Source organism: Sphaeramia orbicularis, chromosome 10 (genome assembly GCF_902148855.1).
Source record: "Sphaeramia orbicularis chromosome 10, fSphaOr1.1, whole genome shotgun sequence".
In the NCBI taxonomy this organism is placed as follows: Eukaryota; Metazoa; Chordata; class Actinopteri; order Kurtiformes; family Apogonidae; genus Sphaeramia; species Sphaeramia orbicularis.
Window position 1 is genome coordinate 31324300 of NC_043966.1, and position 12983 is coordinate 31337282.

A 12983-nucleotide genomic window follows, 5' to 3' on the forward strand; every position below is an offset into this window, starting at 1 on the left:
GCCAGATAAGGGGAGGATAACGGATGGAGGAATTGTTAAACTTGTCTTTCAACAGCTGTTTAACAAGCTTTGAGGCATAATGATGCTGAGTGTTAAATGTGGGGTATGGATTTCTTTGTAGGAAGGTCTTAAACTGGATTAAAAAAATCATCATATACACTGTTGTTCATAACGTTAGAATAAAATATTTTTTCTTCTTCTCAGGAAATGATTGTGACTGTGATTTATTCTTCATAGATGAAGTGTAACTGGGACTCAGTATGTAATCAATGGACCTAGTCAAGGGTGTATGATGTATATAAATAGGAATAAAACAAGAAAAGTGTCTGAAAACAAAAATATGCCAACTGTATTAGCAATGAAGTAGTTATGTTTGACATAACTTATTTATATAAAGCATCACTGCAAACTCTCAGCTATATTCATAAAATAATTTAATTTAATCATAAAAATGTACAGTTTCATAACATTTCCATGCAAAAGTACAACTAATAAATAATTATATAAAATATACAACACAGAACATAAGTTGGTATCATATTATATAACACTGGTAATATATCCCGTGTCGTTTTTGTTTTTGTGTCCATACAATGAAGGATTCATTTAAATACAAATATATTCTGTGGAAAACATTCAGTATAACAGACAATCAGCACGTTAAAAACCCTGAAGTTGCTGAGAGTCTTCATGGCCACATACCCTTGGACTCCTTGAGCAATAGTGTAGGATCTTTTTAACATACACCAGTTTAATCTAACTTTACGCTACAGCATTTTAAGCAGCACACTGACACTTGAACCTGGTTACTGGACTTAAGACGTCAGAGTTTCCTCTCTTCCTGAGTCTGTTGTGTTGTCCTCTTCCAAACCTGGGACTGTTTGTGTGTTTGGCAGATGCAGATCATACTCAAATGCATGGTTTGTCTGGCCCTGTTTGTGCCGCCTCTGAACCTCCTCAAAGATTTGAAGAACCTGTCAAACGCACAAACAGGGAATTGAATAACCATAAAATAAAAAATAAAAAAACATGTTTAGAATACGTACAACAACAGGTTTATAGCAGTTACCTTGGATTTAGGTATGAGACCCACTCTGAAGAAACCAATATGTCCCGTTTCAATCTTGGTGCAGTCAACCACAGTAGATGCAATATTCTCTGGTGACGGTCCATCACATAACACTCCATCCACCTAACCAAAGGAAATGCACATAAAAACCACTGCAAACAGCAACAGAAAAACACCATAATGTCTTGAATTAATTAAGTTCACACTGTAATCACCTTATTACCCAGCTTGGCGTAAACTTGGTTGTGGTGAGTTGTGTCTGCCTCTCCTGTCGGGTTGGCTGAAGTTACGGCAATGGGTCCGACCTGCAACATAAAAGGGCCGATGTATTCACTGAACGTAATGCTGACTAGTTTCACGTCCATTCAGACATGCAGTGTTTCAAACCCTTTACCAGATTAATGAGATGTGTGGCAACAGAACAGTCTGGGTTTCTGATAGCTATGCTTTTTGGAGTCCCTATGTGCTTGGCAGCATCTCCTAAACCAAAGATGTCCATCCACGGGCCTACGTGAGACAAGAAACTAATATGACTCTCCAAACAACACACACAGTGAGAAAATATAAGGTATGCAAACACACTGTTGCACCTCCAAATGTGTAAACATCTACAGACACACACCTACCTCTGGGTATAACCATGCTGATGGAAGAGGGCCACGCAGCCTTCATGAAGTCCAGGAGCAGAGGGTTCAGCAGGTGTCGGACCGGCTCCAGCTGCTTGATGGAGGAGATCCACATGGACATGGGCCGGTCCTCTGCCTGTTTCTTCACACTGAATTCAAAAAGAGCAATTACAGTCAACAAGAATGAGCCAATAAATTACTAAAAATTAAGTAGCATAACAAAACAGACCCACTTGTAGGCTTTAACAACTGCGTCAGGCCTGTTACAAGCCGCCACCAGGACGTAAACAGTGTCTGTAGGCATTCCACATACACCACCATTTTTCATGATTTCTGCAGGAAAAAAATAAAATAATAAAATCACAACAAATATGTAAATAATGGTAAAAGGTGAATTAACACCTTTAACATGATGATTTCTGTAAGTGCTCACCTGCAATCTGCTGGACAGATGTGGCTTTGCGGGCGGGGACATGTGGACAGATGTCTGTGCCTCCCCTGAACCCACTCAGTTTGACTAAAGGTTTCCTAAGGGGATCTGGGGTGACTGGAAGGTGCTACTGAAAAATTTTAGCCGTTGAAACAATAAAAGCTGACAAGACCAAAGATGATGGTGATCCTATGTCATAACCATAAGGCAGGCTCCCACTGCATCCAGCAGGAAGCTGATGAGAATGAGATGGAAGGTGAGGGCATAGGCGAACCAGGCGACATTACAAACAGCGCTGCAGCTGTCACTAGAGTGTTAAACAGCATGAAGCTAATGATTCCTACAGCTACATTAAAGCCTCTAGTGTCATAGGTCAGGCCGCTGTATCTTACCACACCCCACAGGGCCCACATCACCCCATAAAGAATAAACACTGTGCTCTCAAAGGTTTTACCTCGAGCAAATGCTATTGAGCCACAGATCAGCTGGAGTGCACCACCGGCCATCACCACCCATGGCAGAATCAGCACAGACAGAAAACCTCCGTCATCCACTGTGGCTGTAATAGCAAAAGCAGCTAGTACATTACAGGCATGACCTAACACCTCTGCATCTGCATATCTGGAGTAACCTAAGTGAGGTGCATGTTGCTCTTTGTCATGAGGTCTAAGAGTGAGACCCCGCATCCTAGATACTAAAGCCTTGAAATGACCCTGTCCCGTAGGAATCATGGTAGGGGAGACCATATTGAATGTGATAATTAAAAGCATACCTGCAGTGACAACAAATATAGCTACCTGTACGCCTTGGGGGCCTTCTTGGAAGAAACCCTGAGGCTGGGCTGCAATTGCGATGCAATAAGCTGCAAAGAATAATGGATAGAGCCCCTCCAACAAGCTCTTCTGACAGCTAAACAGGGCCATAATTGCAAAGAGCACAGAAAAAACAGCAGGTAGAGGAACAGGAGAATAGGGTAGAATTGAGTGCAATGACAGAAAAGCACTGTAACCCTCTGCAAATTTAAGCAGAGCTGTAAAATTGTAGAAAGTAGCAGCTAATGTGTCCATAGCTCTGTAGAGGAGGACACCCATGCCAAGTTGGAAAACTCCAGCTGTCCACAGCCAACAGACGTGGCCGGTGGCAAGTTCAGGGACCACACCTAAGAGGGGACAGGCTAACACAGAGGCAGACAGCAAGTTCATTACCAAGCATACTGGTGCTGCAGCACTGCAGCTGTGATTCTGCTCTGTTGTCAGGCCCGTTCCTGGAAGCTCCATTTTACCATGAGTGATGGTGGACAGCAAACATCCAAAACTGAAGTAAACACCCACCACACAGACCAGGAGGTAATTAGCAGCTGTGGCAGACTGGCCAAAACCTGTAGCTGACAGACCAGCAATTTGATGAGCACAGGCAAAGCTAATGCCTACAGCTATGAGACACACAACTCTTTTCTTTACCATGAGCGCCACACCACCTATGATGAGTAGGGCTAAAGTAAATGCAGCCAAGCCAGGGACAAGATATGATCTGAGCTCTGTGGGATGCAGGACCCCCTGCCCTGTAAGAATATACACTAGACCTGAACCACACCACAGGGCAGACACAGTCAGACATAGAGTGGAAAACAACTGGGCATGGCTCATACAATAACGAACACCTGTGAGAAAAACAGAACAAGAAGTGGAAGTAAGACTGCGATTCTGCACAAATGTAAAATACAAGCAACAAACAAACTTGACTGAGAAGTTATTTACAAACCTGCATAAGCTAGAAGGGCTGCGATGATGAGGAGCAGTATCCCCAGTGGAGTATGGGCGATGAAGTCTTTTTCAGGAGAGCTGGCGTAGTTGTTTATCAAAAGCAGTAAAGAACCTATAAAACAAAAAAGCATAAAATATTGTACAAGTTCACTTTTGGTAATAGATAAGTAAAAACAAAGGGAGGAAAAAAACTTTCAATATGTAATAGAAAGAAAGAAAGAAAGAAAGAAAGAAAGAAAGAAAGAAAGAAAGAAAGAAAATACATACATACATACATACATACATACATAACTTGAAGATGCAATTGTTTCCTCGCCAGGAGCAAGTCAGTGAAAAAAACGTTTTCAGGTTTTATTGTCTTATGATTCAACATTAGATATATTATTGTGTGATCATTAGTGTTTGGTTTAATCGTTTAAAGTTTTTACACCTCTTTTAAAGACATTGGAAAATACGATCAATAATGCATATTCATGTCACTGTTCTAGTACTTTGAGTACTTTTCATAATTAATAATGACAGAAAATCGGCCCAAACGTACTTTAAAATAAATGAATAAAATAAAGACTTACCGCCGGAGATGCTCAATAAGCCGACAGAGACGTGCAGCGGAGACTGTGAAGCCATTGCAGAAGCGTAAATAGCCAACGTGTGGCTGCGCTTTATAGCGTGGAGTGGCATGACGTCACCACGCAGAGGAAACCTGAGAGCGTAAGTGCACCTAACGGGGGAAACATACAAGCGGCACATTCACCGTTAAACAAACAAACAAAACAAAACAAACAAACAAACAAACAAGCAAACAAACAAAGAAACAAACAAAACAAAAGTGTACATAGCAGCTTATTGGGTAGATTCACTTTTTTTGTGTTTTTGTCTAACATGTTTATTTTTAAGATATGCTTTTACTGCTCTCGTACTGTGTCATGCTTTTCCTTTATTTACAGTTTAGTTAAACTGAAGAATGGAATGACTGATTTAAAAGGCTTGGTGTTCATGTTTGCTTTGCTGTTAACTGTTTTATTCATAAAACTGCACTCTGAATTATTATCTTATAATTTGCCTTTTTACTTATACTTTTATACTCTTATCAGTAGATGTGTGTATCTATCAAATTATTTTATCCCAGATCAAAGTACAATTTATTACAATTAACCTACAATAAACAGACCTTTTAATGTAAAAACTAGGAATCATTCTTCGATTTATTGTTGAAAGCAAGGAAAGACAGTAATGACTCAGCTTTTTATTAACAGGGAAAATCCAGGGTCGTCTCCACTTTCCTTCAGGGAAATGATGCAATCCTTTTGTGGAGAAGCAAGTGGGAGGGGCAGCAGAGGTGAGTATAAAGAGTTCAGTTCATACAGCTCAAATGAACAGTTCGATCACACATAGTAGAAAGCCAGGTCTGCTTCATACACCTGTTGAAGGTGAGGTCATTTTTTCACAATGTTTTTTTTCCAGCTGCTATTCTGAACTGCAAAACTTTCTATTTCATCAGTGACATGATAATGTAGACAAATTTTAATGATCTTGTAGTTAATTGGAAAATGTATTGGATGTTCTGCTTATACTTTGTGTATGCTTTAATAATTAGTCTGATACATATTCATGTTTAAGTGCATGTATATTCTTTCTCATAGTCATTTATTCATCATAGAGCTTATTCTGTAAACTCTTACCTCTTCCAAAGCTTGGTTCCCTGTTGTCAGGAGTGTTACTTGGCAGCAGCCACACTGCAGACGCTCCTTTGTCACTTAGCTCTGTAAATTTTTTATGTAAACACACCCAACAGGTGACTCATGAACAGAGCCTAGTCATCATGGTTATTACTTAATCAGAACACAAAAAGGGAAAAAAAACAGGGAATGCTTGCTACCTGTAAATTACATTACACATTTATTTTGTGTTTATAGGAAAAATGTCAAAGCGTGTTGCAGTAATTCTCTCAGGCTGTGGAGTCTATGATGGTACAGAGATCCATGAGGCGTCTGCTGTCCTTGTGCACCTGAGCCGTGCTGGAGCAAAAGTAAGAGCCCTAACTTTGGAGAAATTAGATAATGCAGTCCTTTCAAATTAAAAAGCCTTGTTTGGAAAATATTCACATGTCTGTTTTCTTTCAGGTGCAGATGTTTGCTCTGAATGCAGATCAGATGCATGTTGTAAATCACTGTGAAGGGAAGCCCACAGAAGAAAAACGGAACATCCTGCAGGAGAGTGCACGTATCGCCAGAGGGGATGTAACTGATCTGACCAAGTTAGATGTGTCAGCATTTGATGCCCTCATCATCCCAGGTGAGACTGTCTCTGCAGAGAAGAAGATTTTTTCATTCATTCATTCATTCCTTTTTTTTTTTTTTTTTTTTTTTTTTTTTTTTTAACATACTACATGAATGTTACTGTCTTTTCCTTTCAGGGGGATTTGGTGTGGCCAAAAACCTAAGTGACTGGGCAGTGAAGAATAAGGACTTCACTATCCAGTCACAAGTAGAAAAGCTCATCAAGGATTTCCACAAAGCTGGAAAGCCGTTGGGCATGTGCTGCATCTCCCCCATCCTTGCTGCCAAGCTCCTGCCTGGCTGTGAGCTCACTGTGGGCCAGGACAAAGAGTGTGAAAAGTGAGTGCATGTGTTTCTGTTTCTTATCATCTGTCGTCTATGTGCATTGAACTTTGCAAACTACAAACTGCCTGTCTTAAATGTATCCTCGGCAGGTGGCCGTATGCGAAGACAGTTGGTGCTCTGAAGGAGATGGGCTGCAAACATATGAATAAGGATGTGAAGGAGGCTCATGTTGATGCTAAAAATAAGCTGGTCACCACCTGTGCCTTTATGTGCAATGCTCCTATGCATGACATTTTTGATGGAATCGGTGTCATGGTTAAAGAGACACTTAAACTGGCTTAAGAATAAACAGCATTTGGATTACTTGAAATGATTTACTTTAAAACCATTGTCTGTGCTCTTATTTACATGCACTGTATTTAAAATCAATTTATAATCACATATTCCATCCCTTATCTGTCAGTGTGTTTTGGAGTGTTCAATAAAAGTGTGCTTCATCTTTAACAGTCAAAGTCATTTTTCTTTCTTTCAATAAAACAAAGCAAATCACAAAAGCTGCAAATTTTGCTAAAATGCTCTATTACTTTTTCATGGATTGGGCAAAAAAGAGACTTCAGAGGTTCTAATTCAGATTAAATTACATTGTTTGCCCATGTGTTATTTTCTTGCTTTGCTTTTGTTCCTCTTCATTCTCTGTAAGGTTGTGTTATGTGGCAGCTTGAAGACTAAAACATCAATCTGAAACCCCTCACTGAAACAAGATTTTCTCCTGAGGATCAATAAAAAAATTGAGAAAGAGAAAATCTTTGCCTTTTTAAAAAAATAAGTAATTAATTTACCTTTCTTCACCCTCTGTGCTTTAATACGGCCAAAAGACAAATATACTAGGAACAATGAGAAGTTTGCGAAGTTCAGCTGATGAAGTTCAGTTTCATTTTATATATCCTTTAGGTAAAAAGGCCTCATTGAGATTACAAATCTCTTTTTTGAGAGCGACCTGGCCAAGAAAAGCAGCATAACACACAGTTTCTGACAAGACAAGACATAATCAACACATAATACCAAGCTTGCAATTGATGGTGACAGAACAATCATTTGTGCATGTTTAAAAACAGTTACATTGACCAAGCTGATTGATTTCACGCTCCTTTAAAATAGCTTTAAATTCACCTATAGTGACAAGTTCAGATAGATTTAGATTGTTTTGCAGGACATTCCATGCAGAGGGGGCAACATATTGAAACGCAGTCTTACCCAACTCTGTTCTGGCTCTAGGAACCACCATCAGTATTAATAGTATAGTATCATTAACTGAACAGTGTGTGTATTTCACATTCAAGGGATTTTGTGGGTAGTTATTTTACACACTAAGCCACATGTGTTCATTTATGCATTTGCAAACTGTTTACTTCTCTCATGGGGTGTGTGTGTGTGTGTGTGTGTGTGTGTGTGTGGGGGGGGGGGGGGTTGTGCTGTTCAGTCACTGTGAAAGTGAAAAATATATCTCCACAGCATCTACCTACATTTCTTAAATCTTTTTTTCCACAATCACGTTTCATTACTGACAGTTGTTGACATTTAATCAACTGGAGTAACAGACAAACTGAGATTCAGTGCTGTTTTTCATTGTCTTTTATTGCAGTATAGGTTATATAAATATAAATAATTTGAATATAGTGTTGATTAATGTGCAGTACATATTTGTTTAAACCAACATTAGACTTTAGACCCAGTCCTCATTCAGCTTCATCAGCTACAACTTTATAAATGCATATTAAATTCAGTAAACATTCATGTGCTCTTGCTGGAGAAGTGGTTAAACTGGTCCGTACCACAGGCCAACATTGTTGCGTGGAATTTTCTGGGACGGTCAGGATCCTAACAGGAAGAGAAAGAGTCTGGATCAATACACAGTGCAGGTGTGAGACTGCACCAATTTAATCAAAACAAAGCAGATGATCATTGTACCTGTACAGGGTAGGCGCAGGTGGGAACGTAGCGGATCACAAATCCACAACGCCTCCTCTGTGATATGTTTGCATCACTGGCATGAATGAGGAGTCCGTCATGAACCTAATGCAAAAACATTTCTGTTTATTTTGCCTTGTACTCTACATAAACCTATTCATAACCCTGTTATTAAGAAATTAACTCACAGACATCTGTCCAGCTAACAGTGGACAAAGCACAGCTTCCTCCACCTGCACCAGCTCCTCTGGGATCTCCTGGTTGACTGACAGCATGTTTCCAGGGCGGGAGGCTTGGCGATGGGGCAACATGCCTGAATGGTGGCTCCCTAAATAAGCACAGTAAAGCTTTATTTCAGAGAGCGCATAGTGTTTGCAGAACGCTTCCACACAGGACTAAGTAAGTTCTTTTTATGGTGTGAGGCTAAGTTAGAAAAGGCTTTTTATAGAGAAATGTCAGCATTTACTAAACTACAGTGTATCCAGGACTAGTGGCTTGAGGCAAAAACTTCCACGATGAATAATACAGAGGCTCTGAGGTACCTGGGATAACCTGAAGGGCGCCGTTTTCCTCCACTGAATCATCTAAAGCCAGCCACACAGAGAGAACAGGGCCACCAGCAATTCCCCAATACCTGCAAACACAACAGTTTTAATCCAACAGAGCATAACACAACACCTTCTTAGAACTAAAAATCTCTGTATGTTTTTCTCCAGTGTGTGTGCACCTCATATCCTGATGCCAGGCCACGTACGGCAGCCCATCCCCCACATCAGGTTTGGCCTCTCCATCTTTTTCCTCAGGTTTAAGCGCTGGGTATTTACAGATGAAACGGGAGTCCAGCAGGATCACGTCAGGTCCCAGGACGGCTTTGACCACGTGCAAAACACGAGGATGTTTGGTCAAATCCAGCACCCAAGGATACTGTTGATGAACGTTGTGGAGGCTGTACTGGGTGTACTCTGTACCTGCAGATACATATGAAAATATAATGTACGTACTTATTGAAAAACAGTGCAGGTTTTCTGTTTCCCTCCACTTGTTATATCCCTCTATCTTCTGGTGTTGCTTACCAAGTTCCATCTCCAGTTCAGAAAAGGCACGTCTAGCTTCTCCCAGCTCGTTTTCATTCAGTACAGGCAGAGCTGAGAGGTAGCCCTGCTGGTTGTAGGTCTCCTGAAGTTTCCTGGAGGATGTAGTCATCATCTTCTGCTGCAGGCTTTCCACTTACAAATTTACAAGACACAGTCTGTTTGTGGTGAGCTATATAGAAGTGAACAGAAGGAGAAAACAAGTGGAAGTAGATAGTATTAATATTGTAAATTGTGTCTATTCATAATTTATCCAGTTTTATTTATTTTTTATTGTACTAAGCTCTATTCTTATGGTACTTTGTAAACTGTAAATTTTTATTATATTTTCTTATCTCATTTTTAGTTTTTATAATTTTATATTTGCCCTTTTCCTTATTCTGTAGAACTGGTCTTTGTTAATATTGTTGCACTGACTGGAGTAGCACACCTAATTCATTGTACACACAATGACAATAAAGGCTATTCTATTCTATTCTATTCTATTCTATTCTATTCTATTCTATTCTATTCTATTCTATTCTATTCTATTCTATTCTATTCTATTCCATTCTATTCATTTACTGGTTTGCAACATAAGCTAAATTATAATAAATGAGACACACAATCATGCTGTGACTAATGGGGGAAAAAAAACATGCATCCACATTAAGGTGGGTAATACTGAAAAGGGTTTTTTTACACTCTAAAAGACCTTAACAACACAGTAAGGGTCTGAAACAGGTCTGTTGTCTGTGTCTACAACTATGCGATCACATCAAATATTTCTTCATGCAATACTTATAAAAAAGCCTGACATTCTTAATAGTTGCCAAGACAACAAAATGCAATGGCAGAAGTAAATTAGATAAAATTAGGTGAAATAAATTAAAAAAAAAAAAGAAATCAGCACATAAAGATCTACATCTTACCTGTCAGCTGCTCTGTTTGTGAGTTTGGCTCTCGTCCTTCTAAACTCCAATACAGCAGAGAATTTATAGCCCAACAAGGAACCCCTAGAAACTCCACCCTGCTTATCAGTGTTTGAAAACATTATTTGTACAAAGCAGCATCACACATGATCTTTCCTTTAGAAACAATCTGTAGGTGGAAAAACCACATTCCATGACACAGACTACTTTTTCTGTGTTTCCCACTTAAAGCGAATTGTTAACCCAAAACTTTTCTTTTCAGGGCCTTTGTAAATAATCTCGAACAATGACCCAATGCAATTTACCCCCAGGAAAAAAAAAGTACTATGAGCTATTTTAACCTGGTGAAAAGGGTCTAACTTCATGGTTTACTCATTATTCTGACGCATCAACTTCCCAGCCATCACAACCTTATATTTATTGTTCCTTGTCAGGAATTGAATGAAGAAATGACAGAAAAAAAAATCACAGCACAACTACACTTTATACAAAGGAAAACTCATGTGGTGACATTATTTCAGCCTCATGATAATTTTTTTTATAAAAAAACTGTTCACTGGTTTTGTACAAATCAGTTTTTCCATTCTCTAAAACTGTTCTGCTATCTCTCCAGATATATACTGGAATGAATAAGTGTTTTGGAAGAGAATAAAACAGATAATGAGATTATTCTTCATTGATGCCCTTTGGAAACTCATTTAGCACACATGAAATTTGATTAAATTAATTCACACAAGAAATTAGTCAATAATTCTACTTATTATTATGACAACTTTTTAAAGAATTGTCAAATTAAGTAGAGTTTCCTTGAGTCAGGTCAAAGTAATTGTCCAGTACATCTCCTTTAATGATATTTAACTAAACTTGTGAATCATTAAGTTAGTAGATAAGGAACTTCTTGACAGTATCGAGAAATGACTACAACTTCCCTAGAAACTACAAACGTGATAATGTCACATGTCACCGATTGTGACATGTAAGAATTAATAGATGTATGACGATACGAGGAACTAGAAAAAAAAAATCCCAGTGAAGTCCTTACTGGAGGACAGTTCTTTGGGGAACTCTCAGAGGATGGATCACATCAATGGATAAAACCCTGGATATAGTAACTGGTGACCTGAAACGGCAGTAGTAAACCTCTCAATTTACTTCAGCAACAAAGCAAACAATAAGGAGAGTGGAATGTCTTTGACTGGCTGACATTGTCACGGGGCAGGTGCTTTGTGCAAAACTTCCATTGTTGATGAACCGTGAATACTGATGTATTTGAACTATATTTAATCAGTTTTACGTCCACACTTATTGCTATGACATCATGGAAACAAACAAAATTACCTGAATGCCTCATAGTCTTCTGTTTGCTGACACTAGTAATAAACCACACTACTGATACCACTTCTTATTTTTTAAATTATTGTTCCATGTTTTAAATACATAACATAAAATATCATTGAAGAGGTGGTGACTTACAAATACATATTTTAATACATGTATAGTATTTTAATAGATATAGGTATCACAGCTCACTGTTTCTGTTTAACATGAAAACTAATGTAAACTGAATTTGATGATTTAACTTTTAATATTTACTCATTTACTAAAAAATAAAGTCTTAGGTCAAGATGTGAAATTCTGAAATTAATGAAAGAATAAATTTTAGTTGAAGGAAAGTTTGTCTCAGATCTACCATATCTACTTCTAAGCACTGTCCTGCACATTACAATACATTCACTTTTCAGGTTCTTTCTAGTGGAAATTTATAAATCTATGTATTGTATGAACACTTTGTCATATACATTGGAAACATCAGATAACCTGCACTTTTGTCATTTGTTTTTCCACTTCATCTTATTAAGTAGGTCAGACTAGACACATGTAATATCTGATGCAGATCATTCTAAAAAAAATGTAGACCAGCGTAAGCAGAACCAAAGAAAAACCATAACCTTTTAGCCTATATTTGCTGACAGAAAGCTATGTTTCTAAACTGGCGCTGTATTTTTTATTACAAATAATCAGATGGAAGCTGCACAACAAATGAGAGTGCTAAAATTGGGGTCAATTTAACTTGTGGCATCTACTGACTGAGGTCTCTGTAATGAAATCTGCTGGTTTTACAAATGGAGTTAATTAACTGAAACAAACAACTGTACTTTATTTATCAAATGCTAACATAGACACTTGTGTGCTCATAATGTTCTCCATCTGACTCAGTGGGACTGTTTGTCCCTGTCCGGGTGCTTTGGGCAGAGTGGGTGGTGCTGTTTTCGCTCTGGATGATGCCTCTCCTCACTCTGTGTCCTCTTGTCTCCTTCTAGTGGCTGCTGTTCGTTATTACAGCGGTGGATAAGCACAGGGTCCTGGTTATGAGGTGTCTTCTTCAACAACAGCCGCTGCAGCATCTGTTTGTCAGACCGCTCCCGTCGAAAGTCATCCTCATAAACCTTTAGCTGTAGAAATGTCACAACCACATACATAGTAAGTAAAAACAGATGAGATTCTTTGTGGAAAGCAGAAGGGAATTCAAGGATTAATTCCTCCATTTTTCATTACAGATT

General features: G+C 38.7%; 3 protein-coding genes across 3 annotated transcripts; 1 reads left to right on the top strand and 2 right to left on the bottom strand.

The window, feature by feature from the left end:
* Positions 1-471: 471 nt before the first annotated feature.
* On the bottom strand, positions 472-4816 carry LOC115426839 (uncharacterized). Its single transcript, XM_075353493.1, is given in 15 exon segments — positions 472-974; positions 1070-1192; positions 1285-1374; positions 1464-1576; positions 1696-1844; positions 1929-2028; positions 2129-2221; positions 2224-2272; positions 2275-2312; positions 2315-2338; positions 2341-2406; positions 2409-3785; positions 3887-4000; positions 4461-4609; positions 4809-4816. Coding segments are annotated over 15 exon segments (2652 nt in total). The 3' UTR covers positions 472-815.
* A 430-nt stretch (positions 4817-5246) lies between these two features.
* Positions 5247-6953, top strand: LOC115427279 (glutamine amidotransferase-like class 1 domain-containing protein 3A, mitochondrial). Its single transcript, XM_030145782.1, has 5 exons — positions 5247-5318; positions 5805-5917; positions 6012-6183; positions 6305-6506; positions 6602-6953. Exons 1-5 carry the CDS (start codon positions 5261-5263, stop codon positions 6792-6794), a joined length of 738 nt encoding a protein of 245 aa, XP_030001642.1. The 5' UTR covers positions 5247-5260; the 3' UTR covers positions 6795-6953.
* A 1247-nt stretch (positions 6954-8200) lies between these two features.
* Positions 8201-10542, bottom strand: LOC115426586 (L-proline trans-4-hydroxylase). Its single transcript, XM_030144685.1, has 7 exons — positions 10423-10542; positions 9494-9683; positions 9148-9388; positions 8963-9054; positions 8609-8748; positions 8421-8525; positions 8201-8330 (listed from the first exon to the last, which is right to left on the bottom strand). Exons 2-7 carry the CDS (start codon positions 9624-9626, stop codon positions 8244-8246), a joined length of 798 nt encoding a protein of 265 aa, XP_030000545.1. The 5' UTR covers positions 9627-9683; positions 10423-10542; the 3' UTR covers positions 8201-8243.
* Positions 10543-12983: the final 2441 nt, after the last annotated feature.

What these genes read in the sequence shown, in the direction of transcription:
- LOC115427279 (XM_030145782.1), top strand. Translation starts at nt 5,261, where the DNA reads ATGAACAGTTCGATCACACATAGTAGAAAGCCAGGTCTGCTTCATACA. An exon ending in GCTTCATACACCTGTTGAAG is followed by an intron (nt 5,319 to 5,804) that starts GTGAGGTCATTT and finishes TTGTGTTTATAG; the next exon opens with GAAAAATGTCAAAGCGTGTT. An exon ending in TGATGCCCTCATCATCCCAG is followed by an intron (nt 6,184 to 6,304) that starts GTGAGACTGTCT and finishes TTTTCCTTTCAG; the next exon opens with GGGGATTTGGTGTGGCCAAA.
- LOC115426586 (XM_030144685.1), bottom strand. Translation starts at nt 9,626, where the DNA reads ATGATGACTACATCCTCCAGGAAACTTCAGGAGACCTACAACCAGCAG. An exon ending in TGAACTGGAGATGGAACTTG is followed by an intron (nt 9,389 to 9,493) that starts GTAAGCAACACC and finishes ATGTATCTGCAG; the next exon opens with GTACAGAGTACACCCAGTAC. An exon ending in GCCTGGCATCAGGATATGAG is followed by an intron (nt 9,055 to 9,147) that starts GTGCACACACAC and finishes TTGTGTTTGCAG; the next exon opens with GTATTGGGGAATTGCTGGTG.